At 42.3% G+C, this 14,993-nt stretch overlaps 2 protein-coding genes across 2 annotated transcripts; both read left to right on the forward strand.

The window, feature by feature from the left end:
• Window positions 1–994: 994 nt before the first annotated feature.
• LOC143828690 (olfactory receptor 4S2-like) lies at window positions 995–2,045 on the forward strand. Its single transcript, XM_077318931.1, has one exon. The coding sequence runs from the start codon at window positions 998–1,000 to the stop codon at window positions 1,934–1,936; it is 939 nt and encodes a 312-aa protein (XP_077175046.1). The 5' UTR covers window positions 995–997; the 3' UTR covers window positions 1,937–2,045.
• Window positions 2,046–12,768: 10,723 nt separating this feature from the next.
• Window positions 12,769–13,707, forward strand: LOC143828691 (olfactory receptor 4S2-like). Its single transcript, XM_077318932.1, has one exon. The coding sequence runs from the start codon at window positions 12,781–12,783 to the stop codon at window positions 13,705–13,707; it is 927 nt and encodes a 308-aa protein (XP_077175047.1). The 5' UTR covers window positions 12,769–12,780.
• Window positions 13,708–14,993: the final 1,286 nt, after the last annotated feature.

Consider the following 14,993-nt stretch of genomic DNA (forward strand, 5'->3'; position numbering starts at 1 on the left):
TGCCAGGCAGGGATATCCACAACTTGATGACTATATAACCAAAGTCTACCACAATATAAGAAATTGTAGTACCTTAATGCGCAAGTAGGAAATTAACTAAAAAATCACCAGAGTATCCAGGGAACCTGATTAACAAGGGCAGAATCAAACAGTGTCTATCATCCCAATAAAAGTTACAATGCAAGAAAATATGCACAATTGTTTGAACTTCACCAGAGCTACAGGACAAAGCTGAGCCCTATAGCAGTCTTTCTCAACTTTTTTTTACTGTTGGGGAACTCCTGAAACACTCTTCAGGCTTTGAGAAAACCCAGAAGTGGTGATCATGCAGAATATAGTTGGGAAGCATGGCTATGTACATGCCCACCTGGGGTCCCTCTACTTCCATCCCCCTCCAGGTTCATCATTAGCCATATAGGGAGGTGGGCAGGTCAACATAATCATATATAGTTGTATCACCTGATAAATGTTTAACACATTAAAAAATATAAAAATTAACGAACTCCTGCCCATTCAAGAAACTCTTCCAGGGCTGTCAAGAAACTCCAGGGTTTCATGAAATCTTGGTTGAGAAAGCCTGCTCTAGAGGGAAGAATGTAGCACTAGAGTATATTCATTGTAGCTGATAGTGGCTTCATCACTCTGTTTCACTCAGGAATTTACAGATCATTAGTCTACGCATTTAATAGTTGGTAAAGTTCAGAGGACAGTGCCCTTTCAAACTGTAGGTGGGTAATTACATCTTTGAATGCTTGGCCATGTAAAAATAAAACCTCTTAGGAAGCAGAAAATCAACACAGCAAGGAGGGTCTGGTTTGGAATCTTTCTTCCCTATGTGCTTGTCTGAATTAGTGCTGCTGCCCACCTTACCACCTCAGGATTCTACCATCTCATTCTGCTGTAGGATTAGACTTAATCACTCACAATAAATGTGAGATATTAAATATATTTATTACTTGTCATTGCAGGTCATCTACATAGGCATCCCTCCTCAGTAATGAAGAACATGAGCAATGTAACAGAATTTGTCCTCTTGGGCCTTACCCAGAATGAAGAAATGCAGATAATCTGTTTTGTGCTATTTTTGTTCTTCTATTTAATCATAGTGCTGGGAAACCTCCTCATTGTCATCACCATAATTTTCAGCTCTCACTTGAACTCTCCAATGTACTATTTCCTGAGCTACTTATCTTTTGTAGACATCTGTTATTCCTCTGTTACAGCCCCCAAAATGATTGCAGACTTCCTTGTTGAGAAAAAAACCATTTCTTTCATTGGTTGCATAGCGCAGCTCTTTGGGGTCCATTTCTTTGGTTGTACTGAGATTTTCATTCTCACAGTGATGGCATATGATCGATACATAGCAATTTGTAAACCACTCCATTATACCACCATTATGACCAAACAAATTTGTAGCCAGATGGTGGCAGCCTCCTGGGTAGGAGGTTTTATGCATTCAATGGTGCAGATTCTTGTTACGGCTCAGCTTCCGTTCTGCGGACCCAATGAGATTGACCACTATTTCTGTGATATCCACCCTTTACTGAAACTGGCATGCACAGATACATATATTGTTGGTATCATAGTGGTTGCTAATAGTGGGATGATTGCTTTGAGCTGTTTCCTCATCTTGGTTGTGTCATACATTGTCATCTTGGTCTCCTTGAGATCTCACTCTTCAGAAGGGCGTCAAAAAGCTCTTTCTACTTGTGCTTCCCATGTCATGGTAGTGATTTTATTTTTTGGGCCATGCACCTTTACATATATTCGTCCTTCCAGTAACTTCTCTGAAGATAAAACAGTGGCTGTTTTTTATACTGTTATTACTCCAATGCTGAACCCGTTAATCTACACATTAAGAAACGAGGAAGTAAAGAATGCCATGAAAAAATTATGGGGTAGAAAACTGATATCAAGTGGGAAAACAAAAATGTGATCTTTAGATTTATTTTAGTTCAACTGTGAATAGAAATAATTAACGTGTTTCATAGAAATGGAGTTTTAGAGAAATTAATAAATCTTCGTTGCAGTCATCTGTAAATGGTTTGGATCTTGTTTTTTGGAAGGTACAGAAAATTGATCAGAAATGAAGGCTGAATAGAATCAATGACTAAGCATAAATTTAATATGTATTGCACAACTGATGATGCATACTGATGCTAAGGGGTAAGTCCATAACAAAGTGAGAAATAGTTGTGGTGACATTAGTACACTCCTAAGCAGTTACTCCTTTCTAAATTAATTGAAGCTAATAGACTTAGAATAAGGTGACCAGATTGTCCCACTTTTGGAGGGACATCTGGGGGTACTTGGCAAATTGTACTTATGTTGAAATTAAAAAATATATATATTACAATATTATTTTGTGTTCTATGCATTCTATGAAACTTTTAGTTGCTCCATATAGACCAAATTTTTAATCAAGAACACCTCCCCCCCCCGGTCTATGGTGTCCCGCTTTACCAATGTTAAAATCTGGTCACCTTAACTTAGAAGGGGTAGAATTCTTTTTAGGGTTGTAATGTATGCTGTATGCAATAAAAAAGAAAAATGCTCTGTCACTTTAATTGAGGTTTATGTGTAGATATGGGTCACGGAAGCATACTTCTTGGCTTGCAAAGCTTATGGCAGTTTTTATTTTTATTTTTTAATTTAGATTTATTTCCTGCCACTATCGAAACCATCCTGTAGTAGGTAACATCAGTAACACTCCACAAAAAGATAAAAGCAATGTTAAGACAATGTTAAAACACCCAATAACATGGCAGTGAGCTAAGCCCCCTCTCCAAACATCCCGCCCAGTACCTCAGGGGGCTCTGGGGTGCCTGCTGTTTCAGTTAGAGATAAAGTAGATGTAACTAAATATGAAGGGGGGCCCTAAAACAATATCACAAGGTTCTCATGGAATACACCTAAGCATTCTTAGAGAGTTCAAATAGGAGATAGTTGATCTATTAACCCCTACGAGTAACTTATCACTAAATTCAGTTGCTGTACCAGAAAACTTGAAAATTTAAATTTTACACCAATTTTGAAAAAAGGCATCCAGAGGAGGGTAACCAGGAAATTACAGGACAGTCAGCCTACTGTCTGTCCCAGGCATAGTAGTAGAAATTGTAATACATTATTTTTGCATTTGCAGTGATGTTATAACATTATAATGTAAAAGGAAGGGTGGATGCATAGTGTGGGAAAGCATGATTATGAAGCATACTAAATGTGTCCTCATCAGTGATGGAGTCTCCTTTTTTGCATATGCAGTAATGTTATAATGTCATTATATTGTAAAAAAAAAAAAAGAAAACACACGGGGAGTTATAGGGTAAAAGGAGGGGGGCAGGGAAAATGAAGATGTAATGCAAGTGCATGGCATCGGAGAAGACTATAGGAAACCTCACTACCTGTTTTGTCCCCTTTTATATAATTGTTGAATTATAATGAAAAAAACACATTCAGGATTATGCTTAAAAAAATCTGGATTGCTCAGAGACAACTTGAGGGGGACAGCGGGCAATTGGCAGGGTGAATACGTAATGCTGAAAGTACAGAATGGTGGCACACTGGGAAACCAAATTCAAATCCATGAATTCATCACTAAAAAGCTGTGAGCTAAGATCTGAAGGGAGGAAAACATTGTTGTAATAATGGATTTGGGAACTGCAGGGTAAGGGGGTTCAAAATTTGGATCTATTCCTTGGGAGGTAAAATTTTGTTTGGGAAATTTTGTATTGTTCAGTTCTTGAGTAGAATTTGCGTGGGAGACCTTAAATGCTTCTTCTCCTTAACCGTGTCCAAACTCCATAGGAGCCCTTTCTGCCTGGGGCAGCTGATCTTTATACTCTGCAGATGAGCTGTAATTTCAGGTGCTCTCCAGGCCCCACCTGGAGGTTGGCTACCCCTGAGTTGGAGATATTCCTGTAGGTTTGGAGGAAGGCCTTAAAATCGTACAATGCCTCAGTCCGGCCTCCAATGTAGCCATTTTTGCCTGCAGAGCTGATCATTATAATCTAGAGATGAACGGTGATCTAGAGAGGATGGTAGAGGTTCACAGACTGTGGTTGGGGTGGAGTGGTTGTGGCCCCTCCTGGGCTATGGGCTTTGGCCAGCCCTTACCAGCAACTGTTTGTATTTTGAGGTGCAGAAGACAGACAGACAGACAGACAGACCAATATCAATCCTGCGATTCTGGAAAATTCGGGAAGATCTAAATAAAGAATATTTACAGCCTGAAACTGTAAATAGTGTATAAGTAACTAGCTTGAGAGACATGGGAACTAAAGTGACTTTTTTCAAGCTTGGCCTGGTAAATAAAAACTCCTATGAACTCAAAGACATGAGTGGCCCAGAATTTCAAGTGTAGTTAGCTTTACAGGAAAGTAGACAGTGAGACTTTGGGGAAAACTAGGTGATCCACCTTTATTAGGCAACGACTTAGCCTTGAAGACAACAACAGGACTGCAGTTGCCAGCAGTAGATCTCAGGCTTCAGAAGGGCAGACATCACCAGCAAAGCAACCAAGTGGCTTCTGGGGCCATGTGCATTCCTTCTGAAGGGGTGCATGAGAGGGGGGGAGAGCTTTCACTTCAGCCTAACTGCCTAGAGATGAGTTGTACTTCCAGGGGATTCTCGAACCCCACCTGGAGGCTGGCTTCCCTAAACCTCAGGGGGATACAATGCTACACAGTCACCCTTCCAAAGTAGCCATTTTTGGCTGCAGAGCTGGTCTGTATAGTCTAGAGATGAGCAGCAATTCCAGGCCCCACCTGGAGGTTGGCTGTCCCTGGTCTGAGCATATTCCTTGAAGTCTGAAAGTGGGGCCTCAAAAGTGTGTAATGCCCACACAGCTACCTAGCACCTCCTTACATATTTTAGGTCAAGAAAACATTGCAGAGGTAAGATTGCAAGATTGGTGTAGATTCATCTTCTGGAATTCCACACTACTTAGGTGTGCATAAACCTGACTTAAGGTCAAGACTGCTGTGCACAGAGGGACCTCCTCTTAGGGTTGCCATCTTCCAAGTGAGACTCTCTACCCCACCACCCTCACAGAGAATCTGCTATGGGGAGAGGAAGGGAAGGCGTTTGGAAACTGCTTTGAGACACCTGAAGCCTGCTGGCCCATTCCCAGTTCTCTCAGACCTCTCACAGTCCCACATCCCTCACAGGTTGTCTATTGTGGGGAGACGAAGGGAAAAGGTGTTTGTAAACCACTTTGAGACTCTTTTGGGTAGTAAACAGCAGGGTACAAAAATCCAGCTCTTCTTCTTCTAAGGAGCAACCGTGAAAGAAGCATTTGGCCACATAACATTTTATTAACAGTAAAAAAATGGAGACAGTAGAAGCAGGGTAGACACCTGTGTACTGTGACTACCCCATGTATATTATGTCAGGGAAATGATGTTGAATGCAGAACTGTGAGGAATTGGTTGTTGTTGTTATTATTATTATTATTATTATTATTATTATTATTATTATTATTATTAAATTTATTTCCTGCCACTCCCTTGCGGCTTGTGGCAGGGCACAGTGTCTTAAAACCCCATTTAAAACCCCACTAAAAGACATAAAAGCATTCCCAACAGGGCAGAAAAAGATAAGTAAAAACCCGACTTCCATCCCCACTACTAGCGGGGAGGAGAAGGAGGTCTCGATGATGTTTGCTTCAAGAGCCCGGGGGGGGGGGGCGGTAGATCTATCTTGCCAACCCTGGCCTCAACCATATACCTGGTAGAAGAACTCCATTTTACAGGCCCTGCGGAACGTGGAAAGATCCCGCAGGGCCCACAGCTCTCCTGGAAGCTCATTCCACTAGGTCAGGGCCAGGACCTAGAAGGCCCTGCCCCTAGTTGAGGCCAGGCACGCTTCCCTAGGGCCAGAATGACCAGTAAATTTTCCCTTGCAGAGTGTAAGGCCCTGTGGGGGGCATAGGGCAATAGGTGGTCCCTCAGGTATGTGGGTCCCAACCCACGTATGGCCTTAAAGGTTGAAACCAGAACCTTGAACCGGATCCGGAGAGCAATTGGCAACCAATGCAGCTGCCTCAGCACTGGCTGGATGTGGACCCTCCAAGATGTGCCAGTGAGGACCCAAGCAGCTGCGTTTTGTACTAGCTGAAGTCTCTGGATCAAGGACAAGGGTAGGCCTGGGTAGACCGAGTTACAGAAATCTATTCTGGAGGTGACTGTTGTATGGATCACTGTGGCCAAGTGTTCGGGGGACAGCTAGTAGTCGGGCCTGGATGGAAGCCAGACTGACATGGATCGAGTGCCGAAGTTTCCTCCAAGAAAGCCAGGAGCTGGTCAACTGCAGCCCTTTCAACTACCTTGCCCAGGAACGCCAAATGCGACACTGGGTGGTAGCTGTCAGGGTCTCGCGGGTCTAGTGTTGATTTATTCTGGAGAGGTCGAACCACTGCCCCCTTCAGCTGCTCAGGGAACTCTCAGGAATCCAGGGAGAGGTTGATGATGTCCCTGAGTTGGCCTCCTATCCTCTGGCCACCTCCCTTGAGGAGCCAAGATGGACAGGGATCCAGGGGGCAAGTGGTCACCCTAACCGACCCTAGCAACTTGTCCACTTCGGATATAGAGAGCCACCTGAAGCCTTCAAATGTCACCTCCAAAGGCGGCCAACAGGCCTCCAGTTCGTTTACTGTATTAACTGTGGTGGGAAGGTCATTGTGGAGCGTCGCGATTTTATCTGCAAAAAAGCTTGCTAATGCCTCACAGACGAGTTCCAATTGACTACTATTTTGCCGCCCCTCAAGGGCAGTAAGGGACCTAACTACCGTAAATAATTGGGCTGGGCGAGAGATTGCGGATGCGATTTCTGTGGCAAAAAACTCACAGTTTGTCACTTTCATTGCCATCTCATACACCCTCATAAACGTGCGATAAGATGTTCTCGTAGCTTCATTGTGAGTCTTCCGCCACACTCGCTTTAGTCGTCTCATTTCCTTCTTCTCCCACAGCGCCCCGGTATACCAGTGGGCAGAGAGGACGTTTAGGGGCAATTTCATATATCACATCCGTCAGGCAGGACTGCCAGTCCTCCACCAAGGCCGCTAGTGAGTCGCCAGGGTCCTGCAGAGCATTCCGGAATCCAAGTGGATCCATAAGTCTCCGTAGGCGGGCCAAAATATGCCTGCTGCCCAACTGGGGAGGGGGTGGTATCTTGAGCCAGACCCACGGGACATAGTGGTCTGACCACGTCACAGCTAAAGCTGTATCCAGTACCACCTCTATCCCAGCACCGAAGATCAAGTCGAGTGTGTGGCTGGCATGATCGGTGGGCCCAGTAACAAATTGCGAGAGTCCCAGTGTCACCATGGATGACACCAGGTTCCCACCAAGTCCTGAAGAGGGTGTGTTCATGTGGATGTTGAAGTCACCCAGGATCAAAAGTCTGGGATACTGCAATGCCCAGGCCCCTGCCGCCTCCAGCAGGCGGGGCAGGACATCTGGTGGTGCATTGGGCGGATGGTATACCAGACAGATAGCCACACTCTTGACCGAGTCCCACCCAATACCGACACACTCCACCCCACCGATTTCCAGCGCCAGGAGAGCCCTATAGGAGAAAGCCTCCCAGACTAAAATAGTCACCCCCCTCCCCTCTTATGAGTCCGAGATTGGTGAAGGACTGAGTAACCTGGTGGGGCTAGTTCTTTTAAGGCTGATAAAAGGGGGGGGGGGTTGGAACTAACCCCCAACCCCCAAAATTGCATGAGGGAGAGTGCCCCAAAGCTCAGGGGCTCTCATAACCCAAAAGCCAGGCAGAGCCCTAAGCTCCCGGTATCCAGCTGCACCGCCATGTTTTCCAGTAATCTCCATGTTGCCATGTAATTCCCCCTAAGAAGAGTCTCCAGTCTCATTTCCCCTTCACATATCTGAAGACATGGCTCTGGAAAACTCATCTGTAACCACTAGGCCACAATTCCCAAAGGTCAGTCCTCTCCCATACTCAATGAACATTCCACATCACAGGTTCTTGATACCCATATCTCCACACCCATGGCCTCATTTGTCTCCATGCCACCACAACCTCCCGCACAACACACATTCAACCCCATGCCCTTACAGACTGGACAACTCCTCCCCTTCCTCTTCCCACTGCCAACCTCTAGCGCCCGTTGTATTCCTGGATACAACGGGCTTTGCCTCTAGTAATGAATAGAATGATTGAAGTCCAAACTGATTTTGGCAGTGTCAGCTATAGAAGTTCTCCCTGAGAACCTTTAGGTGAAAGGTGATGGAATCTTGTTCAATCTTAGGCAGATTTTTAAATGAGTTCAAACGATTTTGCTCAACAGAGTTATCTAAATGTGATGTCTTATTCATAAGCTCATCTAAGGATCTGTTATTACTGGTTTCCTCTATTAGTTTGACTCAAAGATGCAGTGATGCTCCTCTGTGAGACTGGTTTTAGGAGCAGAGTAATAATGGTTTTGTGAAATACACATATTGCGCCCCAAGCTTATTCTCATCTTAAGCAGTAAAGAAGGAATTTTAACAGACCCAAAGGTAGACAACACCTTCTGGAATTGGTTGAAACAGTTCATAGTTTCTATTGAGTGCAAATCAATGAAGTTTCTTGCTCTCCTTAAGATTTTGCAGAGGTACCATTTTGCTTCCTCTAACATTCTCCATGAGAGGATATATCCCTTGTAAGGACAAACTGTCAAGCAGATTTTAATTTTTGTGTGTGTTGCATACTTCCCGAGGTGTCTGGCTTTTCAGCTGGCTAGTCCTACCACATAGCTCCATGGGCTCAATTGAATGAGAAGCATCTGCTGCCATCTGTTCCAGCTGCTTGCTCTTAATTAATAACTCAACTTTTGAAGATAGTAGTCTTCTCTTCCATGATATCCATCATTTTATTCATAATGATTAAAACTATTTGGGCTGTTAACTCAGCATAATTGAGCAAAAAGTTGTCTTCACTCTGTTCATGACTCAGCTCTAAATTTGGTTCATATGGGACATTTATCACTTTCTCATTTTCTTCCATGAATTCTTGCCGGTCAGGTTTAGGATTGTCTGCCAAGCTAGTAAAATGGTTAGTTACCAGCACACTGTAAACCAGTGGTCCCCAACCTTTTTATCACCGGGGACCGGTCAACGCTTGACAGTTTCACTGAGGCTCGGGGGGGGGGATAGTCTTCCTGAGGGACATCAGCGCCACCACCTGAGCCCCTGCTCCACTTGCTTTCCCGCTGGTGCCCCTGACTTCCCATCGCCTGCTGGGAATTGCTGCCAGCAGCAGCCACGCAGTGCCACACCGAGGGGGAGCCCCAGCCATGTCGGTCGCTGGAGAACACCAAAGGTGAGCTGGTGGCAGAGTGGCAGGGCAGCCTCCGAGGCAGCAGCCAGGGGGGAGGACAAGGAGCCGCGGCCCAGTACCAACTGATCCACGGACCGCTACCGGTCCCTGGACCGGGGGTTGGGGACCACTGCTGTAAACATTTGAGTCCTTGCTTGGAAAATCTTTACTTTGAAATCAGTCATCAATCCTTATTTACTTGCTTGCCAATAAAATCCCAATCTCCTTGCCATCTTCCTCCCCTTTTCTTCTTCTATTACATCCTCCCATGACAAAACCCTCTAGTTTGGTCTGATACCACCAAGATGGTAAAATATATTGTCTTGGGTTTGTAAAATATAGTTGGGAACCTACCATCAGATGCACTCCTGAGCCACCACTGTCTTGACACCTACAATCTAGTATTATAAGGAATGCAGAAAGTACGCCGTATGCTTTTGTCAAGGTTAGCTGTGCAACAGGAGAGTATATAAGCATTTTTAGCAGTCCTGACACTTTAAATATCACTGTGGATTAAGATCACATAAAATACGGCTAAGCTGGCCAGGTCCAGGGGTCCTTCCATTATTCTTTTCAGAGGGTCTCAGCAGCAGAAGAGTTGTAACAAAACCTTCAAATCTCACCTCACTTATTTGTGTATTGCCTCCAAATCATTTTCAGGAAAAGAACCACTGCCTTCTTCAGCAACAAACCCAGTAAGAGTTTGTGGATGAACTCCTTCTTGCTTGTAACCTCTTTCTGGGCCCTCCCAGAGGAAGAAAGTTCTGTGGCAGCCCAGCCCAGGATATCCTCTGGTACAAATCTGATGCTTTTGAATAGGCTACTATTAGAGAAGAACTTTAAGACAGTGTATTAAATCCCTATGGATGAATTGACCCCCCCCCCCATATAGCAGCAGTAGTGAAGACCAATTGGCACCCTCTTTCTCCCCCCCCCCCCACTCCTAGGATGGGGTATTAAGGGGTGGTTTAGTTTAGGCTTGTGTTTTTTGCTGCATCTTGATTTCTTATAATTTAATTGTGTGCATGGTTATTTTGTGGATTTTAATGTATGTTTTTTATTTGGGTTTTTATCTGCTCTAACTCGTCTCGAGCCTCCGGGGAGATGTGAGTAACAAATAATAACGACAACAACAACAATAATTGTGTTTTAGCTTCTTGAATAGACTATGGTTGGGATGGTACAGTAATTGTCATTTTGCTGGAGGATTTCTACTGCTTTATTATCTTAATCATGATGGTTTTTAAGCACATTGCAGTTAGGATTTTGTTAGATGTGCAATTAAACATATGTAGTGACTACTTTGAATTCACCGTGTGAAGAAAATGGTATTTAAATTATTGTAATAAATAAAAAATAATCTTGAAAGAATCACCACCAGATAGATGTTCTGAACCTTGGTGAGATGATAAATTGTTTGGGAAAGAACCATAGTGTGACAGAACTGTGGAAGAGTATATTCCACACCTCTGTAGGAACATCTGAATAATTCCATAGTTTAACATATAAGAAACTGCAAAACTTAATTTAAAGTAGACCTGAAAGGTCAATGGTAATGATGTATTAAACATTTGAGTAAAATTTGTGTCTTGTCCTTTAAAACAATGAGTTGCTTCTTCAGGAACTAGTTCCTACTGAGAAATTTCTAAATGCTCATGGGAGCTTATTAACCAGATGAATGACATCCTAAAAGGGCATGATGATGTTTAAATATTTCCATTCTAATTTCAAAATAAGGTGTGTGGGAGAAAATCTTTCCCAAAGACTGTGTCCAAACAATTATTTTATACACCAATAAATAACTGGTCTCCTTCTGCAACAGTGAGAAAGAACCTTGGAAGCCTTTTGAGCAGAGAGAGCTGTAAGTAAGCTATGATTGCATTAATCATTCATTCACTAAAGAAGTAAACAGAATTCTGGCAAACCTTGGTAAAAAGACATTGAAACAGAACTCTTAAGAGCTAAAGGCCACCATCCAAGAAAGGTTATTCAGATAACAATCTGCAGTAAGTGATTTAATTGGAACCTACAGAACCTATACTCTGGTTACTTTACTATTAGTCATAGTAACTCTTTCTCACTTTATTATGGGTTTCCATCTGTTTTCTTCCCTTACTTTTGATTTTATGTACAGTCTGTCTCATCCATACTGCTTTCTTTGTTTCATTTTCTGCTCTCTCTACATTCTTCTAAGATAATGTTACCAACAAACCTGGAAACAAATATCCTGTTCCTGTAATTGAGGCTTGGAAATAGGCAGCTGAAGCTTTATATGGCACAGAGGTAAAAAACATTGCTGATAAATAACATCTCTAATTTGAAAGAGACAGGATATTTTTCTCCATGTCAAATGATAACCCTGCTGTGAAGTAGGGAATCCTCCTGCCCATCTTATTGCAGAACTGACACAAGTGTTTTTGCTTGGCAAATACTTTGTGAACCACCAGCAGCTGTTCTTATCATTTCTGAAGTAAACACTGATCCATATTATTGTGTAGAGTAAGAGCTCTGGATATGTATCTGAGTATATTGTAAAATGTTGGAGTACTGACAATTTCCCTTGTATAGGAGAATTTGCTGTTAAGACTCTTGTTACATTCAGTTGCATTGTAATGTGAGATTTGCTTAAAGAATTCTGTAAGTGTAGCCATCCAACTATACCTGATCAATTTCTGCATGATGTACAGATATTAAAGAGACAGAACCCGTTGCATGAAAAAAGTGTGAACATGACCCCCCATCAACCAATTAATCTGCTAATCTATATTAACATATTAATATAATCATTTACCGAATAAGGATGGACATGAACTGGCTCACAGATGAAAATTTGTGATGAATTTTGTCTATTTTGTGGTTCTCAAAGTGACGTTCACGGCAGGTCAACCGGCACAAACTTTCCAGCTGTTTGTAATGGTTCATGGTGGTTTTTGGACTGATACATTTCCAGACAGATTGTCTCCACTCAATCTAAATGAATGAGTTAACAATGAGTTAGCTAGGCTATGTAAAGCAAATGGATGTATTGACGGAAATATAATATATTATGTGCTTACTGTTTTTTGTTTTACAAAAGTTTTACAAAACTATTTTAATGTTTTACAAAAGTTAATAGTGAACTTGCTTTCCAAGGTATGGTGATTAGTACCATCATTGTGATTTTTCCAAAGAATTTTTCTACTGTTCTGTTGTTTCTCTAATTTTCACCCAAGAATTGGTGAGTAGAAATGTTTAAAGTTGATAAAATTAAATAATTTTTGCCTTGGCCATTCTCAGAGTGAAGTATTTTATGTTACTGGACTGAGAAGCCTGTAGAATTGTGAAGAGTTGCTTTCTGATTCATGAAAGTGTTAATGTTTTACTAAGGAAAAAATAATTTTAAAAAACCCTCTGATAGCTGTTGTTATATGTGATGACAGGTGATTCAATTGTATAATGAAGCCCATCATCAACACTGAATACATGGAAAATGCAAACGTGTCTGAATTCATCCTCTTGGGACTTACCCAAAGTTGGAACCTACAGAAAGCCTCTTTTGTGCTGTTTTTGTTCTTCTACTCAGCAATTATACTTGGCAATCTACTTATCATTGCCACAGTTAAGAGTAGCCCTCATCTGAATTCTCCCATGTATTTCTTCCTTGGCTACCTCTCTTTTGTAGACATCTGCTACCCTTCTGTCACTGCTCCCAAACTGATTGGCGACTTCCTTGTGGAGAAGAAATCTATTTCCTTTGTTGGCTGTATAGTGCAACTGTTTGGGGTCCATTTCTTTGGCTGCACTGAGATATTTCTTCTCACTGTGATGGCATATGACCGGTGCATTGCAATCTGCAAACCCCTCCATTATACAATGATTATGAACAAGACTGTGTGCAATTGGATGGTGGTGGCTTCCTGGCTAGGAGGGTTTGTGCATTCCATAGTACAGACTCTTCTCACTGCACCTCTCCCTTTCTGTGGTCCAAATGAAATTGACCATTATTTCTGTGATGTCCACCCTTTATTGAAATTGGCCTGTACAGACACCTACATTGTGGGACTCATTGTCATTGCCAATAGTGGTATGATTTCTCTGGGCTGTTTTATTGTGTTGACCGTTTCATACGTTGTTATCCTTGTCTCACTGAGAACGTATTCCTCTGAAGGGCGCATGAAAGCCCTGTCTACTTGTGCTTCTCACATCACTGTAGTAATCTTATATTTTGGACCATGCATCTTTATTTACTTGAGACCTTCTACCACATTCTCAGCGGACAAGAGTGTGGCTGTGTTCTATACCATTATCACCCCTATGCTGAACCCTTTAATTTACACACTGAGAAATCAGGAGGTGAAAAATGCGATGAGGATGCTATGGAACAGGAAGAGATTGTTGAGTGGGAAATGAAAAGTTAAATTTAGAACTATTATTTAAAAACAGCAGGAAATACACTTAGTGATGGTGGTGGGTGACATGAAAATCCTTCAGAACCTGCTAGATGAGCCATTGCTTTTGACCATCTCAATGAAATAAAATTTTAACATTAAGTCTGATGTTTTTGTCAATTTTATATAAATCAATATGCCATGCCTAAATGATAAAAATGGCATCAATGACAAAAATGAATTTAAAAAGACAGCTACATCACACAAAACAACAACTGCCTATGAAAATGAAAAAGAATGGAGATTTATCTGTGATTCTGTTCACCATATCCTCATGAGCGGCCCTTTTTGATCAGTTACAACCATGTCTTCTTCCTCCAGGCAATAAAAGAGTAGGTGAAATTGCTCAGAAGAACACACTCAGCTAGGCATAAATGCATACAGAAAAAGAAATATTCATGCCCAACACCAAACTGTAAATTTTGTGTCTGACTAGATTTGTTAAAGCTTAATTTCCAAGTAAATTTTTTATAAGTAGTGTTTGGAAGTAGATTTACCAGCGGGAGATTTTTTTTGCTTATACATGCATCAGTTTCCAAAACAAATCAATCCAAAAGAAAAGCCAGGCAAAAGAGTAAGTATGAATCCAGAGATCCCTTATTCAGAAAAAATATTCAATACCCCCCTCTCAGAAGTAAAGGGGGAAAAATGTCACCTGTTTCCCTTCTCAAAATAATATTGCTCCAAAACATATGCAATGGAATAATCACTATCACTAAACATTATAAAGTTTAAGTTGCATGCAGCCAACTCACTCCCTACCTGATTGGCCCTCTCTGGAAGTGTGCAGCCAATAAGAAGACAACACACTGCCGGTGAGAGCCAATCATTTCTATTTGCACTCTGTTAATGAGGGCCAATCAGTTCAAATTGCCTGCAGACAATGCACTCTCTACCTGATTGGCCCTTCCTCATGGTATGCCACTAATAGGGAGAGAGCACTCTTCCAATGTGGGCCAATTGTAGGGCTTATCTGTCCTGTTCTTCCCCTTCCTGCTGTTTGTTGGATGGAAGCTGCCCTCTCTGAAAGGTCCTGCTGCTGGTAAGTTGCTTCATTCTCAGTGCCTTCCCACTCTCCATCTCCCACAGGCCAGCTGCTTCCTTTGCCTCCTGTATTGGTCTCAGCTTTCTGTTGGAAGGAAGCACAGACAACTTGCAAGGGACGGACAGACAGAATGCAATTAATGTCTTAACTCAGTCCAGTGAGTCAAGGGTTCCTTCAGGCAGTCCAAGGTCATCAGCAGAAGG

This window comes from Paroedura picta, chromosome 2 (genome assembly GCF_049243985.1).
Source record: "Paroedura picta isolate Pp20150507F chromosome 2, Ppicta_v3.0, whole genome shotgun sequence".
NCBI lineage: Eukaryota > Metazoa > Chordata > Lepidosauria > Squamata > Gekkonidae > Paroedura > Paroedura picta.

Coding starts and splice junctions, on each gene's coding strand:
- LOC143828691 (XM_077318932.1), top strand. CDS start 12,781: ATGGAAAATGCAAACGTGTCTGAATTCATCCTCTTGGGACTTACCCAA.
- LOC143828690 (XM_077318931.1), top strand. CDS start 998: ATGAAGAACATGAGCAATGTAACAGAATTTGTCCTCTTGGGCCTTACC.